Source organism: Ruditapes philippinarum, unplaced genomic scaffold (genome assembly GCF_026571515.1).
Source record: "Ruditapes philippinarum isolate M1 unplaced genomic scaffold, ASM2657151v2 ctg474_1_1_1_1, whole genome shotgun sequence".
Classification (NCBI taxonomy): domain Eukaryota; kingdom Metazoa; phylum Mollusca; class Bivalvia; order Venerida; family Veneridae; genus Ruditapes; species Ruditapes philippinarum.
In genome coordinates this window covers 105,678-127,056 of record NW_026860999.1, presented here as the reverse complement: position 1 = coordinate 127,056, position 21,379 = coordinate 105,678, and the positions used below count along the sequence as shown (strand labels likewise).

Sequence of the window (21,379 nt, the reverse complement as noted above, 5' to 3'; positions counted from 1 at the left end):
TAAGGAATTTAAAGAAAAGAGATTATTCAAAATGGCGCTTCCTTTGAAATTTAATGAAACATAGTTTTTTCAAGACAGCGAGAATAAAAAACGACTATTGTTTAGACTTTATACAAAATTGATTACAATTTCACAATGGAATCAATAGACAAGTGGTTTCAGAGAGAGGTAAACTTATTTCGAACGTTTTCACGTATTATAACCAGATTTCGCGATGCTAAAAAAACATAATTTTGTAGAAAACATCTTTTAAATTCATGGTAATGGCATATTTCCACGTGGCATGTCTTAACATTTGAGAAAGTTGACCTTATATGAAAGTAGGCAAAGCCTATGAACCGTGAAGTCTTATTTATATTTTACTTTTTCTGTTTTAAAAGTGTCATTAGGTATTTTATACGCTGCTTCCGTTTGTTCTGGTTTCCTTCTTCTTCTTCCAATACTGTACATAACCCACTCTGGAGCATTGATGTACAGGGTGTATGTACAAAGTGTTGTGCGGCGAATAAGTGCAGATTTAAAAGAAGAACATGTTAAAAATAAAATCAACTCCGGCATATTAGGGCCCCATGACTAGTCCTCCCTTGAAGACCTCAAGGTTGACTGCTGTGGCTAGGTGCTGTGGAAGCTGGTTCCACAGGCGGATGGCCGAAGGTACAAAGGAGAACTTCATGGTGTCTGTTCTGCAGAATGGGACATGGAATCTGTGTCCATAGCCATGGCCACCAAGTGTCAGGGGGTGGAAGTACTGTGCAGCTGGGATGGCTATGAGGTTGTGCGTGATCCTGTAGACCATCACTAGCTTGGCATTGGAGTGGCGATGCTGTAGAGTTGGCCAGCCTAGGTCTGTCATCATTGCAGTGGTGCTGCTGGTAGTTTTGTAGTCGCCTTTTACAAATCGGGCAGCTCGCCTTTGGACAGCTTCAAGCTGGTTGATGTTGGTGGCTGTGTGTGGGTCCCAGACTGTGCCTGCGTACTCCAGGATTGGTCTAACAAGGGTCTTGTAGGCCTGGGCCTTGATGTCTTAATTCCTGTCTTAATTTGAAATTAGGCAAAGCCTATAAACAGGGAAGTCGTTAAAAAGCCCTTTAATTTTTTTCCGTTTTAAAGGTGTCATTCCGTATTTCATGAACCACTTCAATTTTCACTCGGAACACTCGACGTTTATTATTTAAATTGAATTGATAGGTATAGAATTCTATATATTTTTAATTGTTTTTTTATTTGATTTTCTTTTAAATATACACGTGTAGTCTATAGCCAGGCAAGCCAAAGCCTGGAGCCGCTGCCCATATTTCCTTGGCTTTTATTGTTATTTTGAATGCCGAAAAGTTGCGATTTGTCAATTATCAGATTACTCCGCCGTTTATCATTGCATTACGGCGCCCAACAAGAAATGACACTAAAATTTTGCTGATAGGTATAGAAATCTATATTTTTTTCTTTTTCTTTTTTTTCTTTTTAAATATACACATGTCGTCTAGCCAGGCAAGCCAAAGCCAGGGGTTGCTTTTGTTGGCAATAGGTCAGTGTCATACTTTGGAGTCAAGATAAAGTAATTGTTGATTTTCTTATTTGTTATAGGCTTACAATAGAGCATTTGTGTAAATAATATTATAAAGACATCCCTCCAGGAAGTAAACTTCCAACTCTTGAGAACGAGTAACGTATGTGTTTACTTGGCACTATTTTTATGAAAGACTCATATAATAACAGTCTATGACTTTGACTTCCCTGTATAATTTGAAATTTAGGCAAAGCGTAATATGAATGATGCAAAGCCTCAATGCGAGCTTGATTTACTTTTACTGTGAAATTAGTCGTTCATTTTTATTTTACATTTTCCGTTTTAAAATTGTCATTCTGTATTTTATACACTGCTTCTGTTTATTCTGGTTCCCTGTCCTATCATGTTGCGCAGGACACCAGTCTATGCTTCCATTTTCAATCAGAATACCTCGGTTTTTATTGTTATCTTGTAATTCGAAAAGTTGCGATGTGACAATTCAGTACTTCGGTCAAAAGTTTTTAAAACAATCATTATCTAGCAGGTACCTCGCGTTACCGTAAGTTTCGCTTTAAAAGTGCCATTCCGTATTAATTTTATACACTGCTTAAATTTGTTCTGGTTTCCTATCTTATTATGGTACCCATCCAAGATGGCTGCCCATAATTCCTCGGCTTTTATCGTTATCTTGTAGGCCGAAAAGTTGCGATTAGTCAGTTATCAGATTACTTGCTGTTTATCATTGCGTTACAGTGCCCAACAAGAAATGACACTGAAAATTTCGCTGATAGGTATAGAATTCTATATTTTTTTCTTATTTTTTTTCTTTTTAAATATACACGTGTAGTCATTAGCCGTGCAAGTCAATGCCCGGGGCCACTGAACTTTGACTTAACCGCATTAATTCGAAAAGTTGCGATTGTCCGTTATCAGAATACCTCCCCTATTATCATTGGGTTACATTGAAAATGGCGCCGCCCAAATAGAACTAACACTGAAAATTTCATTGATAGGTATAGAATTCTATATATTTTAATTTGATTTCCTTCTGTACTTAAAGTTAGATACAGAGAACATTGTATGTCATTTATTTTTATCATTTCTTAATTTTGATGACATAATGGATGTTTTTAATGATTGTTTTAAAGTGGGGCAAATTGTCATTAATCTGGGACAAATTGTTATCAATTCAATACATTTATATATACCTATAAATAATTTGAATAAAATTTTCATTGTCATTTGTCATTCACGGCACCATTTTGAATGTAACTTGGTGTTAATTGAACTTAACATTATGAGTATTTTTCATGCCTGACAGAATTCAGAGATATGATAAATAAATTTGATTAAATTTATAAATATTGAAGTGAAAATTGTTAAATTTACACATAATTATTTGTTACTTAAAGCAGATTGATATACATTGTATTTTCTATTAATTCAATGTATGCTAAGGCCATCCTTAAAAAAATGTTTGTTTGCAGTAACCCGACCCAGAATTTTCAAGGTGGGTAGGTAGGTTGATTTTTTTTTATTATTATTGAACTGTTCTCTCAAATAAACATGGAATTTCAAAATGCTGGACAATATATGCTCTGATAATCTGGTAACAATTAATAAATTGAGAACTGAATTCTAGTTTAATAAGACCTACATTTTATTTCTTCTATTAACCTGTAACAGAACGAAAACAAAGCACAAGGCATAATTTTCTGATTCAAAAAAATTTTTTTTTATCCAGACCATGAAAAAAAATTTTGAGTAGGGGCAAATTTTGTGAGTCGGTCGCGTTACTGCAAACAAACATTTTTTTAAGGATGGCCTAACATATATTATATTTTGTTGTGTCCCCTACCTTAGTCCCTTATAAGGTAATTAGAGCTCTGTATACATATGTTAATTTCTCCTACATCTAGTATCTTTTTAAACATAGCAATTAATACGTATTTTTTCAATTTATAAGTCCAATCTCCTAATTAGATCTTCATGTTACAATTCCTTACAAAGAATTCAAGGCTGAATGGAAGAATCAGTTTATAGATGCAGGTTTTTTTAACAATTAATCTGCATATTGTTACAGATGCAGTCTTACTGTATAACAACACAGTTGCTAATAACAGAATGATTATGTATATGGGTTTGAACATACTGCAATGTGGATTTATACTAAAACATCAAGGTGTAAAAACTAATTAGAAAAAAAACAACAACAACAATCCATGAAATAGATAAAAAAATCCATAAATCTGTTATTAGCAAATTGAAGAAAGCATTTACATTATTATTATTTCATAACTTGAATAAATCTAATATTTATTATTTCAGGTTATACAGTGGCGTACAGGAGCAGCTATTGCCTGGTCTGTTATAACATTGCCAATCATCAGCATTGTTTATCTATTCCTGACAAGCTTTCAGTTGTTTCATCCTCTACAATGGACCACAGGTAACCTAAATCCTGCTTGTATTGTTGATATTTTGTTCTTTAATAGAAAATTTCTAGGTCAGTATTAATATGTTTTAAAATGGCTTTCATCAAAACATTTAGTATAGTATTAGCACACAAGAATAGCAAATGCTCATTGTGAAGTTTTATGGTAGCACATTAACTGTACATGAATTTTTTTCTGGAAAATTTCTTTAACTTGCAAGACCATCTGTAGACCAATCTGTCCTAATTTCACAGATCTTTTTTTTTTTTTTTTTGAAAGGCCTAGCACTTGTTGAAACTTTCGTTTTGCCTGTCTTGATTTACCACAAAGTTACCTTTATTGTCATATTTTTACTGTTAAAACCTTATATATACTTTCAGATTTTGTAAGCAGTTTGTTCTCTCTCACATTTTTAAGCAATATAGTTTTGATCATGCTGGTGAATGCTGGTTTCTATGTCTACTCAAAGAACACATATACAGGTATTATGATTTATATAATTATTTATACATGTATGACATATGTTTTATTAATATTCTTGTAATTTAATGAATAGACAAAAGATTTCTTGTGCTGTCTAAAACATTGGAATAATAACCTTAAATATGGCACAAACTTGATGGGTTATACACCCGTCATTATTTTCGTCAGATGACACTTTTGAAGGACAAAAAGAATTAAGTGAACATATTAAACTTAAAGAAATTCATTATCATTCAGTCAAATATAGGAAGATACTGTGATGTAAATAATCTATTATTCATTGATAGTAATTAAGTTTTCATAAAAGCTTTGTTATAAAGACAGTCATATTAGTCTGAGGCCAATGATCAAAGGCTAATATGACTTTCCAAAGCTTTATATTAAAACAATTATTAACATTATGTTAATTCTCCTCATGTTCAAATGTACTTTATTTGAATGAAAACTATTTGAAACATAGTAATAAAATGTTAATGGAATATTATGCACTTTCTGTTTGTTTGTCTTATAGATAGACTAATCATAATAATGATGAAAGTAAGATAGAGAATTTTGTATTTCCAGTGATACCAACAATGTCAATTACCAGGTTTTCTCAACTCCCTCAGTTATGTAAAGGTTCTGTCATGATGTATGCAGCTTTATGTTGGGGGTGTGGCCTAATCCTCGGATGGGTGTGTACATGTATACTAGGGGACAGATATACAAGTCTGTCTAAGCAGTGTGCTGCAGACAGGTAGGAAAATCTAAAAAAATGAGTGTGATAAATTAGTTTTTTCTCATCAATGTTGTTACAATCACAATTCTATTATGATAAATACTTTAAATCTAAACAGTATTTTTAACATCAAAAACTGTTTATATGTGAATGTAGAAAATACTTTTTGCATGTATTTTGAAAATATTATTATGTAAATAATCATGTGATCATTTTTGTATTTTAGTGAGTTGTACTGTATCAATGAGTACCATCTATTTGTGGTGTTATATGGAGGTTTTACAGGAAAAATGTATATTGTCTACCATTACATCAACCAGAATAATGTCTTACATTTCCCAACATTACAGGTACATAGTTATAAAATATTTTATAATAATATTTTTTAAATGACAATAGATTTTACTATGATTAAACTGAAGAAAGTTTGTAGTATTTTCCAAAAATATTGATGACATTTTTGTTGTCTTTAGACTTTGAGATATTTTGCTTCTGGTCGACAATTTCATTGAGAAAATCTGAGAGGGAACCATTATGGTCTTCTAATATATAAAGCAAGAGCTTTAAAGAAAGTAATGATCAATTACTTTGCTTATTTTTCTGTTAAAAGTGACAAAATGGATTCATTTCACGGTAATAATTCTGCTTACCCTACAAGCTTGGAGAGATAGAGAAGATTTTTAGTTGTTGGATTGTTTATTTCTCTGTGGTATAAGGGTGTAATACATTACGATCTAATGCCATTGATTAATGTAGGGAAGTTGTTGCAACATGGTGAGGAAAAACAACAGATTTTTACTGGTTCAGAATCACACATAACTCTTTTGCATGAAGAAAATATCATTTGACTGATGCTAGATTATAGGAATGTTAATGGCAACAAGTTTACAAAAAAGCATAAATGTTGGCTGATTATAGGTTATGGGGACAATGAGTGGGTTTGATCAGAACTCTCAATTTTTGGGTCACAGTTTGTTCAATGGTCTCAGTCATATACTCTGTAATTACTTGATTGAAAATGTCAGATGTATGCAAAGTTCTGCTGAAGAAATGATGCTATTAATTTGGTTGTTTACCCTAGCTTAAATATGTGACCTTGCAAATTTTAGTTTGTTATTTTTTTATTATTTTTTTTGAAGTACATGTAATTCCAGTTAAATTGAGAATTATTCTAAATATTTTTCCTAAATAACATGTCTTAATTGAACTAGGATTTATTTGTTTCTTTTTTTTTTATTCAATCTACAGCAAGCAAAGTTTTTCCAAGTACGAGGGAGGATGCCAAGAACAGCCTGGTCAGCACTTGGTCATGTGATATTTCAGATCAAATTCTTCTACATTTTCTACTATTTGTTTGGTCAGTACATAGTGATACCAGATTTTATAGTTTGTACCTTAATGGCGTCCTTACTTATTGTGACTTTATTGTCTGAGAGAATATCTCCAAAATTTATTGATCTTACTTGCATTTCTTATATGATTTTAAATTTATTGAAACAATACATTTTTTAGGAACATACCTACCTCTTAAATTCTGTATGTATGTGTAATATGTTAAGAGAGAAAGAACTCATTAAGTTGGACTTTTTTCAAAGTCACCAGATTCAATTTATATAGAAAAAAAGAGAAAAAACATTAAAAACTTTGTTTTTAACTGTCTGTTTACAACAAAGATTGTTTACACAAATAAATGATAAAAGTTTTGTATATTTTGTCCATGCATGTTAAATGTTACACAGAACACTGTTTTTTTCTGATTTCAGGAAATATTCCAAGAGATGCTATAGCTGAAACCCTCTCTCTTAAATTTGAGTAAGATTTTTCAAACTTTATAGTTGAATTTGATTTAGAAAAAAAAAATTTTCAGTAAACACTTTGTTAGTTAAGACCTATGAAAAGACTCAGTCATTATTGTTGGTCTGAGAGTTCTGCTCTTAATAGGGTAATTTTATAAGATTTTTTTTAAGGAATACTCCTTCAGTTCAGGATTTTTAATACTCTTAAAACCATCTCTTTTAAGCTTGATTATTTGCTTTTGTACTCACCCCTGCATCAGTGGCAGCATCACACTTTGGTAAAGTTTTTGCATGTTATTTATCTGTCCTACTAAGAGCTTTTGTAAACATCCATCCTTAACTTTATACAAAGAAACAACTTACTAGGAAATAAGATAAATGACAGGGAACAGATTTTCACTCAGTTTTGTAAAAGTACAATGTATGAATACTTCTAAAACAGTTGTTAAACTATAAATGATATATATATTACAGGAGGGAGTCAAGACTTGACAGTTTATTTGGCTTGTTATTTGATGTTGCTTTACTATGGCAGACAATCCTGGTTGGCTTATTTATACAGTTCTCGTGGTGCTATGGTGCTCTACTCTACAAAGTCTACAATACACAGGTGTGTGACTTTATGTTATAGGTTTATAGGCTGTTAATGTAAATAACCTTTTTTTAGATGTTGTGTATAGGGTTCATGTTGTTCACAAAGTTTTAGATTATACTATAGAACTTCAGGAAGTCAATGTTGAAGGGACTAATGTGTAAAAACTATATGGTTTTCAATTTAATGACAGAATTTTGAGCTACAACTTCTACAAGTGAGTTACAAAAGACATAATTAAAAGAAATGGCGATAACTAAATCTGCTTATGGTAAATATATCACATGACTGATTGTGATAATCATGTGAAGGCAGATTTTGGAAGATTCAAGATGAAATTAAGTTGTGTTTATTTTCAAATACATGTACAACCATGGCAATTATAATGATAACAATTAAAGTATATTCTTACACTCAAGAGTGCATTCAAAGACGGTTAGAACACATGACCCTGTAATTAACACCTGTCATACAAATTGATTTGCAATCATCATTGCGGCTAAAAATATTTGGTAAAAATACCTTAAGTTGGAAGGTGTCAAATTTATTGATGGAATTTTATTTATTTTTGGTAAGATGTTCCAGAATTATTGTTTACATATCACATTAAAACTTTAACACACCAAAAAAATCGACACATAAAAGTTTGACAAGTATATATGTTAAAAAAATTATATTGGGGGAAAAAATGGGATTTTCATTTTACTTCGACATACCGTAAAATTAGGCGACCGTTGCCGAGTGGTTAAGTTCTTTGAAATCAAACCACTTGCCCTTTTCTGCTGTGAGTTCAATCCCACTAGGTACTTTGTAATCCTTCATTTGAGAAAGCTATCCAGCTAGCTTACAGTACATCTGTGGTTCTACACAGCTGCCTGTTGATGCCTGTAATAATGCACTGAGGGGTACCTGAAGGGTCTTTCTACACATGAAGAAAATCGACACATTTAAATTTAACACATAGAAGTTCTACTATACTTGAACTGTTTGATGTTTGAATTTGTATTTGAAAATTAACATGGTTCAGAAGAAAAAATGGAGCTAATAACAGAAACTTCTTTGCTTAAAAGAATAACTTTCCTTACTTTATCCTTTATCATGCTAAATTTGTGTAATGGACTTAATATGCTTTGAGGATATTTTGAGTTTGAGGTATTTGAAGATCAAAATAAAATTAAGTACATGTAGTCAGCAGAATAGCTCCTTGATAGAGTGTATAACTGTGAAGGTTGACCTGGCTCTATTCTGTCGTTAGCTTGACAAATCATTGTAAGTAGCTGCTAAAAGCTGAAATACAGCAATTGATCAGTATTTGGAATCCTACATTGTCTTAATCCAAACCACTCTTAGAAAGGACATGTGCTTATTGTTGTTGTGGGGTTTTTTTTTTCAACTAGATTATGATACGTTCATATTCTATCTTTATTAAGTTATAAATGATGATTACTATTTCAGTATTATGAGTTTCCAGTGAGCACAATGTTTGATAATTTCAAGAATAAATGTCTCGTAGATTCTCTGTCCTGTACTAATCTACCACTCTTACAGGTAAAACACTTAATTACAATGCAAAAATTCTTACATAAACATGTCACCATTATAAAAGAAATAAAATAGAACGTTTAATTTTTCACACATTGTAAAAGCTACCAAACTGATTTTTTATTCATAAGCACTTTAAATCAATTTCAAGTAAATAGGATCTTTTAATTTCTCTTTTAAACAAATAACTCCTGATAAATCGTGATTCGTAAACTGTTTTCGTTTTGTATATGATATTTGGAGACATTTGATATATTCACCTCTACAGTGGATAGATATGATAAATTAATTAATTTATTTTTAGCTCACCTGTCACAAAGTGACAGGGTGAGCTTTTGTGATCGCTTTTCGTCCGGCGTCCGTCTGTCCATAAACTTTTACTTTAAATGACATCTCCTCATAAACCACTAAGCCAATTTCATCCAAACTTCACAGGAATGTTCCTTTGGTGGTCACCTTTAAAAATTGTTCAAAGAATTTAATTCCATGCAGAACTCTGGTTGCCATGGCAACCAAAAGAAAAAACTTTAAATATCTTCTTTTAAAAACCCAAAGAGCTAGAGCTTAGATATTTGGCATGAAGCATCTTCTAGTGAGTGTCTACCAAGTTTGTTCAAATAAAAGCCCTGGGGTCAAAATTGGCCGCGCCCCAGGGGTCATTGATTTTCCCTATATACATATAGTAAAAACTTAAAAAATCTTCTTTAAAAGAACCCAAAGAGCTAGAGCTAAGATATTTAGCATGAAACATCTTCTAATGAGTGTCTACCAAGTTTGTTCAAATAAAAGCCCTGGGGTCAAAATTGGCCCCGCCCCAGGGGGTCATTGATTTTCCCTATATGCATATAGTAAAAACTTAAAAAATCTTCTTTTAAAGAACTCAAAGAGCTAGAGCTAAGATATTTAGCATGAAACATGTTCTAATGGGTGTCTACCAAGTTTGTTCAAATAAATGCCCTGGGGTCAAAATTGGCCCCGCCCCGGGGGTCATTGATTTTCCTTATATGTGTATAGCAAAAACTTCAAAAATCTTCTATGAAAAAACCCAAATAGCTAGAGTTTAGATATTAAGCATGAAACATCTTCTAGTGAGTGGCTACAAAGTTTGTTCAAATAAAAGCCCTGGGGTCAAAATTGGCCCAGCCCCAGGGGGTCTTTGATTTTCCCTATATGCATATAGTAAAAACTTAAAAAATCTTCTTTTAAAGAACTCAAAGAGGTAGAGCTAAGATTTTTAGCATGAAACATGTTCTAATGGGTGTCTACCAAGTTTGTTCAAATAAATGCCCTGGGGTCAAAATTGGCCCCGCCCCGGGAGTCATTGATTTTCCTTATATGTGTATAGCAAAAACTTCAAAAATCTTCTATGAAAAAACCCAAATAGCTAGAGTTTAGATATTAAGCATGAAACATCTTCTAGTGAGTGTCTACAAAGTTTGTTCAAATAAAAACCCTGGGGTCAAAATTGGCCCCGCACCGGTGTCATTGATTTTCCTTATATGTGTATAGTAAGAACATAAAAAAAGAACATAAAAAATCTTCTTTTAAAAAACCCATTGAGCTAGAGCTTAGTTTGTTAGTTTGTTCAAATAAAAGCCCTTGGGTTAAATTTGGCCCTGCCGGGGGGGGGGGGGGGGGCAGGTCATTGTTTTTCATTATGTGTGTAGTAAAAACTAAACATCATGAAACATCTTCTAATGGGTGTCTTCCAAATTTGTTAAAATAAAAGCCCTGGGGTTTAAACTGGCCCCGGGGGCCCCTATACAGGTGAGTGACCTCAGGGCCATCATAGCCCTCTTGTTTATTTTATGATTAACTTATGTTTTGTCATTTTCATCACAGTTTTTTATGTTTGGGGTGTAAATTTGCCCTTATCTGTCTGTCCATACACCTGCGTGTGAAATGTGGGGATATCCTTGTCTATGTTGTTGAAATTTTCAACATTATGTTACAATATTATTATGGAAGAGAATAACTAAAGAAACAAAAACTTACAGTTGTTAAATAGAACATGGATGAAATTATAATAGCATGTATATATCAATAATTGATAACCTTGATTTTGTTTATAGGCCCTGGGTTTTATGGATTTGGATTTACTGGCCAAACATTCATATACCAGGAGAAAGGAACTTTTCAGTTTAAGTCAGCCAGGTAAGTTATAAAAAAAAATATTTTAAATACAAACTTTTGTAATCACGTTTACAATGTTTATATGATATTTTTCACATTTATGTTGAACAATGTTGTTTTTTTTTGTCATTTGGTAGCTTATATGAAATATCAAAAACTATATGATTACCAGTTACCAGGACTTGAATTCTTATTGCTGAAAAATTGTATAATTATGATTTTGTGTATATTGTGCCAGCTGTAAATGAGTTTTTGTGTCCACTTTCCATAATAATAATACTAATCAACCATCAAGTGTTTTGGGCCTTTCAGTTGAAACACTTAATGTTATTACTATTTTTTAAGCAAATATATACTCTTCTATTTTGGAACTTTAGGAAACAGTTCTTCACATTATGTCATATTGAATCTTCACAACCACACTGTTGTTTCAAATAAATCTTTATTTGATATTATTTTAATATTAAAGCTGTACATTAATCAATAAGTTCTTGAAACCAATATTACAGGTGGACATCCACATAACTGGAACAAAATATTAGCTGTATGTCTGGCTGTAATACAAGAGATGAATGATACTGTACAAGAAGTGAACTGGAAAATACTGGCTAATGCTCCAGTAAGACAACCACATGCAGAGAAAACAGGTGAACACATTAGTTAATCAGTCTTTTAATACCATGTCTTATTGCCGTTGTCATTTGTATCTGCTTCAGTGTTCAATCTAGAGCGCGCCATTGCGCCATTGACCCCCTGAAAAGGCCGCCGGCGCAAAACAAAATCAACTGTGGGCCCGATGGGCGCACTCATAGAAAATGCCCTAAATGACATTAGAATGCTTTCTTAAACCTGATTAAGTACATAAAAGAAGTTTCTTGTGAATAATATTAATAAATACTGAATTCAAAACTGAAGTTTGTATTGAAAAACAAGAGCATGTTGGTAAGATAGTTTACCGCACTCGGTAACCCATTAAAAACCTTTATCGCTACGCTCTCTCGGTCCGCGTGTGTAAATACTATGTAGACCTGTTCGTACCGTAACTATTACTTACTTTTGAGTCACAGTTTTTAAAAGCAAAACAAATCGTCACAGATAATCCAATACGTGCGTGTAGATATATTTTTTTCACGGTCAAAACAAATAAATATGTAATAACTTTCCAAAGGAAAAAAAATATATATGTATGTGAAAATGCGAGTTAATTATAGAGAAGTGTGCATAAATTAATACGAACACGCCTTCATCCAATTAAAAATGTCTTAAAGATGGAGCAATCAAACACGATTGGCTAGGGAGTGTCTGACAATTAAGTAAATTAACTTTGATTGGTCTTTGGCTGGTCGGCGCTAAAACATTGTGCATATCATTAATCAATACAGACATCTTAAGCGTGACGTAAGAACTGCTGCCCTGACAAAAGATCAAAGGTACCGGTATGTCAATATACATTGTCTTAGCACCTGTTGACACTTTGTTTTTCGCTTGGATATATTGAGAAGAGTAAATGTTTTTAGCGACTATTGTAAGTTTATATTCTTCATAAACAAAGCTAATTTCAAACTATGATTTTCCTTTATATATCGGGCGCTGATTAAAAAACTGAACATTATTGTCAAATATCCCTGGTAACATTAAAATAAGATTCATATTTTTCTTTGAACATTATGTCATCGCGTTTCTTTACCAATCAGTTCTTAAATTTGAGCCTGTATCAACGCTAATGTCATTTTTTTTTTGTTGAGTTGTTTTGTAATTTTGCAACCGTTTTTGGTCTAAATATGGTACGTGAACAAGTAACTTAAAAGATACAATAGCTTATTTGAATTTGATGTTCATTTTAAGTGTGGGCCCCCTTTTTTCTCAAATGACCCCCTTTTGAAAAGTTTATGGGCCCGAAGGGCCCCCTGGGAATTTGTTCTAGATTGAACACTGCTGCTTGTCTTATTGCCTCTGATGTAAGTGTCTGGTTTCGTTAAAGCCCATGACTTATTGCCCATGACATTTGTGTTTGGTTGTGTTAGAGCCCATGGTAATTGTGTCTGGTTGTCTTATTGCCCATGACATTTGTGTTTGGTTGTGTTAGAGCCCATGGCAATTGTGTCTGATTTTCTAATTGTCCATGACATTTGTGTTTGCTTGTGTTAGAGCCCATGGTAATTGTGTCTGGTTGTCTTATTGCCCATGACATTTGTGTTTGCTTGTGTTAGAGCCCATGGCAATTGTGTCTGGTTGTCTTATTGCCCATGACATTTGTGTTTGCTTGTGTTAGAGCCCATGGCAATTGTGTCTGGTTGTCTTATTGCCCATGATATTTGTGTTTGCTTGTTTTAGAGCCCATGACAATAGTGTCTGACTTTCTCATTGCCCATGATGTTTGTGTCTGGTTGTCTTAGTGGCTATGGCAATTGTATCTGTTTTGTCTTAGTACCCAAGACAACTGTGTTAGTTTTTTATTGTTAATTGCCTGTAACAAATGTGGTGTGTTCTGCTAATACCCATGACAATTGTGACTGGTTGTCTTAGTTCCCATTACATATGTATCCAGTTCTCTTTATGCCCATATTAATTGTGTATGGTTGTCTTGAGTGCACATGACATTTGTATATGGTTGTTGTCTTTGTGCCCATGACATGTCTGGTTATTTAAGTACATGACTGGTTGTCTACCTGCATATGATATTAATGTTTGGTTCTTCTATTGTCCAAGTCATTTGCGTTTGGTTGTAATTGACCATGATAATTGAGTGTTCTTGTATAAGTGCTAATGAAGATTGTGTTAAGTTGTTTTAATGCCAATGATTTTTGTGTTTGATTGTTATACTTCCCATGACTGTTGTATCTTACTTGTCAGCTTAATAGAAACTATAAAGTCTATCAGCTTTGGAAGTTAAATCAAATTGTGCAGGCAATAAGTCTTGAATTTGCTTGATTTCAAAATTGTTTCTTATGAAATAAGTAATGGGAATGGTTCACTAAATTCCTTGAACTTGTTTGGTTTTTTGTCTACTGGGATCCTACATATTACCAGACAAAATATGATGTTTTTTCGCTGTAACTTTTATTTAAAATAATAAAAAACAATGAAATTTTACCCAAATAATTGTGAGTTCTTAATATACGTAAACATTCCTTTATCAAACATAAAAATAAACATTTGACCGTAGAAATGTGTCTTTAAAGTAGGACATTAAAAGAGGGAAAAAATCGTGTAGACAACTCAATTTACCGGACATTGTGGTTCAAAATTTTTTGAAGTCTTAAATTAAAATTAAGCAAGGAAACTACGACTATTGCATGGCAATGTTAAGATACTGGAAAAACCCAGTATGTCACTAAAATAGACACGGCAGCCATGATTGTTACGAAGAGGCCAATATAGGGGGTGTAATTGAAATAAACACTATTAACTCAATTAACGTATTGATTCTTCATGGACCTTAATAGTATGACACATTTTGATATTCAAATGGAATTCTGTTCTTTCTCATACAGTTTCCTTTTGATCATAATGTAGCATGTTGCAAAAGCCACAAAGTCTATTTTTTGTACATTTCATGTAGAGTTTCCTCCCATAAGCGTAACCCGTTTCCTTATATATTTTTTTCATTTGCATTTCTTTGTAAAAGACAACAACGAGTAATTGTTTGAACAAAAATTAAAATTATTTTTTATCATTAAAATATATACGATTGTCTCCTGAGGTATACGATTGTTTCCCGAGGTAACTTTGAGAAGAATTATCTAAAAAAACCCACTAAGGGCCTCAATATTCGGGCATGCGCAGAACAGTTTATTCCCCCGCATGACCAGGTCATGAAATAACTAGTTAACAAAAGGGTATGTTAGTAAATAAAGAACTGAATCTAGAATATTTACCTGAGAATGGTTTTGTTGTTATTTACTTTGAAGTTGAAAGTGTGTGTACGATTCAGACCGGATAATTTTTTGAATCGAAGCAAAAAATAAAGCCTTATTTGACAGGAATAGATTTTGTCCGGTAAACTGATTGTCCGGTAAACATGTAGGATCCCAGTAGAGATATGATGATTTAGCAATTTTGAAAATTTCAAAGCTTCCTAAACTTGGCAGCCCATATCTAAATAAGTTTTACAGAATTTGCTTTCAGTTGTGCTGTTCATTGCAAAGGAGACCTTAATTACATAAAAAAAATTATACTGTAAAAAGTTGGTTATCAGAAAGAAGATATTTATTGTAATAGTCCATGAATGAAGTATGTAGTTTATCTACTAATATACATTGTATATTATATTTATATAATTGTGTCTGGTATATTGTATTAGTTATTATATATTTTCAGCAAGTAATGGTACATCTGATGGATTAAAACATAGATCATCAACTACTGATGGTACCTCTAAACCAGCAACATCAGCTGTCAAAGACAAGGTATATCTCATGCAGTCTTTATCTATTGTTTAAAGTTTACTAGATGTAATAATTGTAGACCTATGTCAGAACCAATACAGTCTGTGTGAACATACAATTTGATGGTTTGTTTACTGCTGTTCATTGTTTAGTTTTTATATTTTAATAGGAAAGCTGCTGACAATAACAATGGCTGATTATCAAGTCAAAGCTGTTCATTACACAAATTAAGCAATACAAAAGTTTTTCAGTTTTTAACAACATTTTTCAATCTTTCAACATTTTCATTAAAACTGAATTATTCCCACTGATAGTGATCTCTTTACTGAAATAAAGTTGAACTGTTAGTGGCAGTTCTTTATTCATGCTGATATGGAATAACAATTGAATATTTTGATATACAATATGTCAATTATTGAGGATACATTGTATAATGCAATAAAATTGTTTAATCACCTAGCTAGAAACATTATTTTGTTCAATATATTTCAGTACACATGTACATGTTCTGTAATGGATTTAGATGTAAAAGTAAAAGTTTTAAATGTTTGTTTATTTTGATAGATAGTAAATGGATTAAAGAAGAGATCATTGCTGACATTTTTCACTGGAGAGGTACCTGACAATACACATAAAAACCTGTTTGCCTCAGCCTTCATACAGATATGGGCAGTAGATGGTAGGTCTATATCTTATATAAAATGTGACATATTTATGATATAGGGTATAGATAAATGATGTTAAATAGCTGAAAACCACCTTACAAGCTGAACACATATGTGATTGTTCTCATGTAGAAATATGAGTTTGAAAGCGAAAGATAAACAAGGTTCATTTAACTGTTTTGGTTGAACTTTAAAGTACAAGTATTTCCAGAAACTTGTTTATTTATTTTACCATATACACCCCAACACCAATTTCCTTAATTGCATAAATAATTGTATTTATGAAAAACCCTCTAATCATATGAATTAGTATATAAAACTTAGTAAGATTTAATACATAAGATAGTTCATAAAGAGAAATTATTAAAGGCCATCATATATTAAGGTGACTGTTGTTATCTTGGAGATAGTAATGTCAAAGAATTGGTTTATTTCTCTCTGTGCTGATAGAAATTATTCTCTTTCATTTAATGTTAATATTATAAAGAGTTTCAAAGGTGTCTATTTTATGACACAACTTATCCTTGAAATAAAATATTTTTTTCTCACATTTTTCTACTAACAGCCCTGTCATCACTTGTGGTAGCATCATTTCATGAAGATTCATTTGGAGTTGTTCAGATGTCGTTGAGAGATATTATAACAGTTATTCTTAACTTACAAGAGGTATAGTATCTAAAACAGTTACAGTGTCCACCATTTTACTTTTTTGCCCAGTATAAACAAAATCATAGCAGTTCTTTTCTCGTTTAACAACTACAAATAAATCTTACCATTTGCTATTATTATTAAGTTTCACGTTCAATGACAAGTTTGTTTCTCAAGATATATAAAGATATCATTTTTCTGAAACTAAATGTTTGTGTAAATCTTATATCAGAAATAAGATTAGCTAACCCAATTTTTTAATATATAAAATTAGCTATGCATTAAAATCATTCAAGAAGACGACAGATAGAGTCCAATACATATTTTCAATATTGAGCATATATTTTGAAAAAACATATTTTCCATTAAGTAAAAGTGAGGATTTTAAGAATATATGGTTTTATTAAAAGAAATAGTATGTTTTTTCATGTGTATGATTACTTAATATTACAGAACATTGACAAACATTTCAAGTTAACTGGTGGTGTAAGTAGACGTGTAACAAAAGATGTGAACAATAATGATGTACCATTGAAATATTTACTACAATCCTCACTGAAGAGTTCCATCTATAGCATTATCAACACATTTGGTAAACATCTCCTGTAAGTTATTATAGTTTATACTTTATTATAAGGCTGGGTTTTAATGGGTTTTAAGAATTTTTTATGTGAGGTCTATAAAACCTATTAATATACTTACTATAATTAGTATCAAAATTGGATGTGATAACCAACTGAACACAAATTGGTTAGTCAAATTCTTGTTAAACTCATATACTGCAAAATCATTATTATTCATGTGGAACTAATTTTTGTGGATAGGTCAAACCACAAATTTAAGATCCAACAAAATTTCATTTTGACTGCTGTAAGATTATTTTTCAGTGCTAATTTATTTCTGCGTCAGATTTATATACTTGCAAACATAACTTAAGCTGCTAATATGTATCTCATACCATGATAATTAAAATGTGTTGTTGTTTTTGTTGCAGGGATATTGGCTTACCGATGGAGACAGAAAAAAAACTACATCATTTTCTAGACTATAGAGAGTAAGGCAATCCCTATATTAGGGAAGAGATTATCAGAATATGATAACTGTTTTAAACAGTTATAATAACATATTTAGGTGTTAAAGTGATAGTTTATGGGATGAACTTTGTTATAAAACAAATGGTGCAAGTGAAAATCTTAGAATAAACTTTGTTTATCATTGAAGTTTGTATATGTTAACATCACATGTTGTATGAAATTCTAGTGTATGATTTGTGTTTTGAAATCTTTAAAATTCTTTTATAAGAGAATTCTTTAGTTCCTTGTTATAAGTAGAGGTTGAGGAAGCCTCAAAATCATGTATATATGAAAGTGCTACAGCTTACCTTGCTATATAATTGTTGTATAAAAATGACATTTTTGTGTTCATTATTTCGAAACATTGTCGTAAATGTGATTATACATGTACTATATTTTCTGTATTGCTTTCAGTCATTGATACTCGGCAACAAAAATAAATACTTGTTTCTCAATTTTCATTAGTCAGTTATTATGTTTGCCTAAAGTACTACATCATGGCTTACAGCACATATTTCTTCAATAGTTATTACTTATATCATACAGCAATGTTCAAGAGGCGGCCTGTACGAGTGGTTAACGCATTGGACAAGTAATCCAAGGATTGCTGGCCTTATGGGTTCAAAATCTGGAAACAAAGTGATCCCTCGGAAGCGTTAATAACAACAAAATCACATGAAAATTGCAGACTCTGTTTGACTGAGTCTGTACAACATTGTCGGGGGCAAGCCATTGTTTCCGTGAGCAAGTAACTTTACACTAATTGCTTATTACTGGTTGGTTCCAGGAACGGATTCGGAAGTGTTTCAATAAGCTTACAAATTGATCTCAAAATTGAGCATCAGAAGGAGAAAATGGGTTATTCACAGGGTAAGTTTTCAACTATTTAAACATTTATATAAAATTCAATGCTTTTTTAAAAGAAAAGCGAAATGTTTTTTTAGGTGTTAAAAGAATTTCATTCATAGGAAATCTTTCAATGCAATGTATCGCAAAAAAAAGCGGATTCTAATTATCCCCGCCGATGGAATCGGGAGGGGGATATTGTTTTGGCGTTGTCCGTCCGAATTTCGTTTCCGCACTTGTTCTCTACAACTACTGGCGGGAATTCAACGAAACTTTATGGGAACCTTCAATACCATGAGGAGATGCGCATATTGTTGGCTTGTTCCAGTCAGACCCTTTAACTCAGAGTTATGGCCCTTGATTAGTTATGCATCTATAGAACCTTCAATACCAAGAGGAGATGCGCATATCATCGCCTTGTTCCGGTCTGACACTTTTACTCATAGTTATGGCCCTTGGTTAGTTATGCAGTATGCATATAGAGCAATATTGCTATTTCTTTGCAACTGCTGTATTGATTTCAACAAAACTTTATGGCAACCATGGATACAAAAAGGCAATTTACATCTTATTGGCATGTCCAGATAGTACTATTTAACACAGAGTAGTGGCTCTGTTATTGCCCTGAATATTTATCATGTACAAAGAATATTACTGTTTATGCCATGACAAATATATAAATAAAGCCTTATGTCTTCAATTGTTGTGTTAGTAATAACCAGAACTCGGCGGGGATATAAATTCAACGAATTTGCTTGTCGTTACTTAGTATTATGTCCAAGTAATATCATGGATAAATAAGATATTAAACTCTAGATCACTTAATCAAAAGAAAGAGCGATTGATCACTTGAACTTGTTCCAATTTATTGATATTTTGACAGATCTACTGATTGTTAAAAAAAATCTTTAGTTGTCACGGCAACCGAAAGAAGAATTCTCATTGAAAATAAATTACATTCAAGCACCTACGAAACATTCCAATGAAGTTTTGATGATAATTTACATTGTACCATGAAGCGGGACGGATGATGGTCACAAATATATAATGTCATAACTTATTACGATATTAAAATCAACCTGCATACAGTGATAACCCGTCTATAACGGCCATTTAAGCTAAGTCCTCTTACGGACCACTGTAAGCAGGTTAGACTGTTATACATTAGAATATTCATGTCTGTATGTCAGGATTATTACCCCCATAGCTATTTCTTTAAAGAACAATTATGGATGTTTTTTTTATGTTATTCATTTGCTGGGACTTGTCATTCAAGGTGGACTTGTACTGGAAGCTAATTCTAGCTACTTGTTATTTGCATACACAAGCATTCAGTTCTTTCCACAAGTAAGTATAAAAATGAACAATTAAAACATTAGCGAACAGCCCCTTTATGAACACAAGTATTGTAAAAAATGTTGCTCCTTCAACTCGATAAATAAATATATATATCGTTACGAAATGATACAAACCTTTGGTGTAAGTTTGAGAACCAAATTGTTCTGATACATGTTTGACGAAATATTGCCCTTTTATATCAATCATTTTCATCACTTAAAACTTCTACAAGGTAAAACGAATCTTCCTAGTCTCTACAATACAAAATAATATATTGATATATACTGAATAAGAAGTGTACAAACAATATAGTCCTGAAGCGTTAAGTGTTCAAAAGCACTTTTTCCATAAATAACAATTTATTTTTAGCCACGCACGCAAAAAGACACAGGCACGCACACAAAACACATGCACGCAAAACACATTCGTATTTGATGTGCTTTTGATCTGTATTTTTCTTTATTTTGCTTCAAGGGTTGAACAATAATGAAGGTTTCTTTAGACAAGCTGCTGCTGACATGGATCGACAACAGTTAAATTGTTTTAGGCAGGGAACTAAACGATTAAAAATGTGAAAATAAATTTGGCTGTGTTTGGAACGTCTGACACGGGGAAATCAAGCTTTGGGATTGATGAAGGTTCTGCACAAATTGGTGTCAAAGAAACTCTTGATGATAATTTTTGGTTTGCTCAGGAGTTAAATGCTAAATCTATCTAGATTATTTTATTTTGTTCGCAACAAAGTGGGACAAGATATAAGAAATAATAAACATGACTATCCGAAATTTTTTTTTTAATCACATACGGAATCGAAGGTGTTAAATGACATCAGACAGAACTGCGAATATAACTTAAATAAACTTAATTTGGAAGGAAAAATCGATGTATATCTTATTGATTTACACGAACCAGAAAAATATGACTTCGAGCTCTTAATGGATCAATTGGTAACCGATGCTTCCGGGAAGAAAAAGAGGCACTTACATTATCAATGACTCGTTTAACAAAAGATATGATTCTTTGGAAAAAAAAAGAAATCTTATCCGAGAGGATTCATGCTTCATCGTTGATGTCAGATGTAACCTGTGCCTTTTATGGATAATGCCGTTGATATTGGAATTCTGATTGAAGAAACCACATTCTACAAAACCCAGTTTGGTCTCAGCGAGGAAATGCTAGAAGCATATGCGCAGAGGTCTGAAATGACCGTTGATC

The 21,379-nt window shown here is 32.3% G+C and overlaps 1 protein-coding gene across 1 annotated transcript; it reads left to right on the top strand.

Annotated features, from left to right (window-relative positions):
- The first annotated feature begins 4 nt into the window (after positions 1-4).
- Positions 5-18,435, top strand: LOC132714181 (nucleoporin NDC1-like). The gene is made up of 16 exons (XM_060696967.1): positions 5-168; positions 3,836-3,956; positions 4,323-4,424; positions 4,990-5,161; positions 5,370-5,493; positions 6,392-6,500; positions 6,907-6,955; positions 7,414-7,549; positions 8,987-9,079; positions 11,146-11,227; positions 11,716-11,853; positions 15,527-15,615; positions 16,159-16,273; positions 16,825-16,925; positions 17,361-17,512; positions 17,902-18,435. The coding sequence occupies exons 1-16, from the start codon at positions 136-138 to the stop codon at positions 17,963-17,965; spliced, it is 1,680 nt and encodes a 559-aa protein (XP_060552950.1). The 5' UTR covers positions 5-135; the 3' UTR covers positions 17,966-18,435.
- Positions 18,436-21,379: the final 2,944 nt, after the last annotated feature.

Excerpts from the sequence above, each read along its gene's own strand:
- LOC132714181 (XM_060696967.1), top strand. The coding sequence starts at position 136 with ATGGAATCAATAGACAAGTGGTTTCAGAGAGAG. Across the intron at positions 3,957-4,322 it reads TCCTCTACAATGGACCACAG|ATTTTGTAAGCAGTTTGTTC; the intron begins GTAACCTAAATC and ends ATATACTTTCAG. Across the intron at positions 5,162-5,369 it reads AAGCAGTGTGCTGCAGACAG|TGAGTTGTACTGTATCAATG; the intron begins GTAGGAAAATCT and ends TTTGTATTTTAG.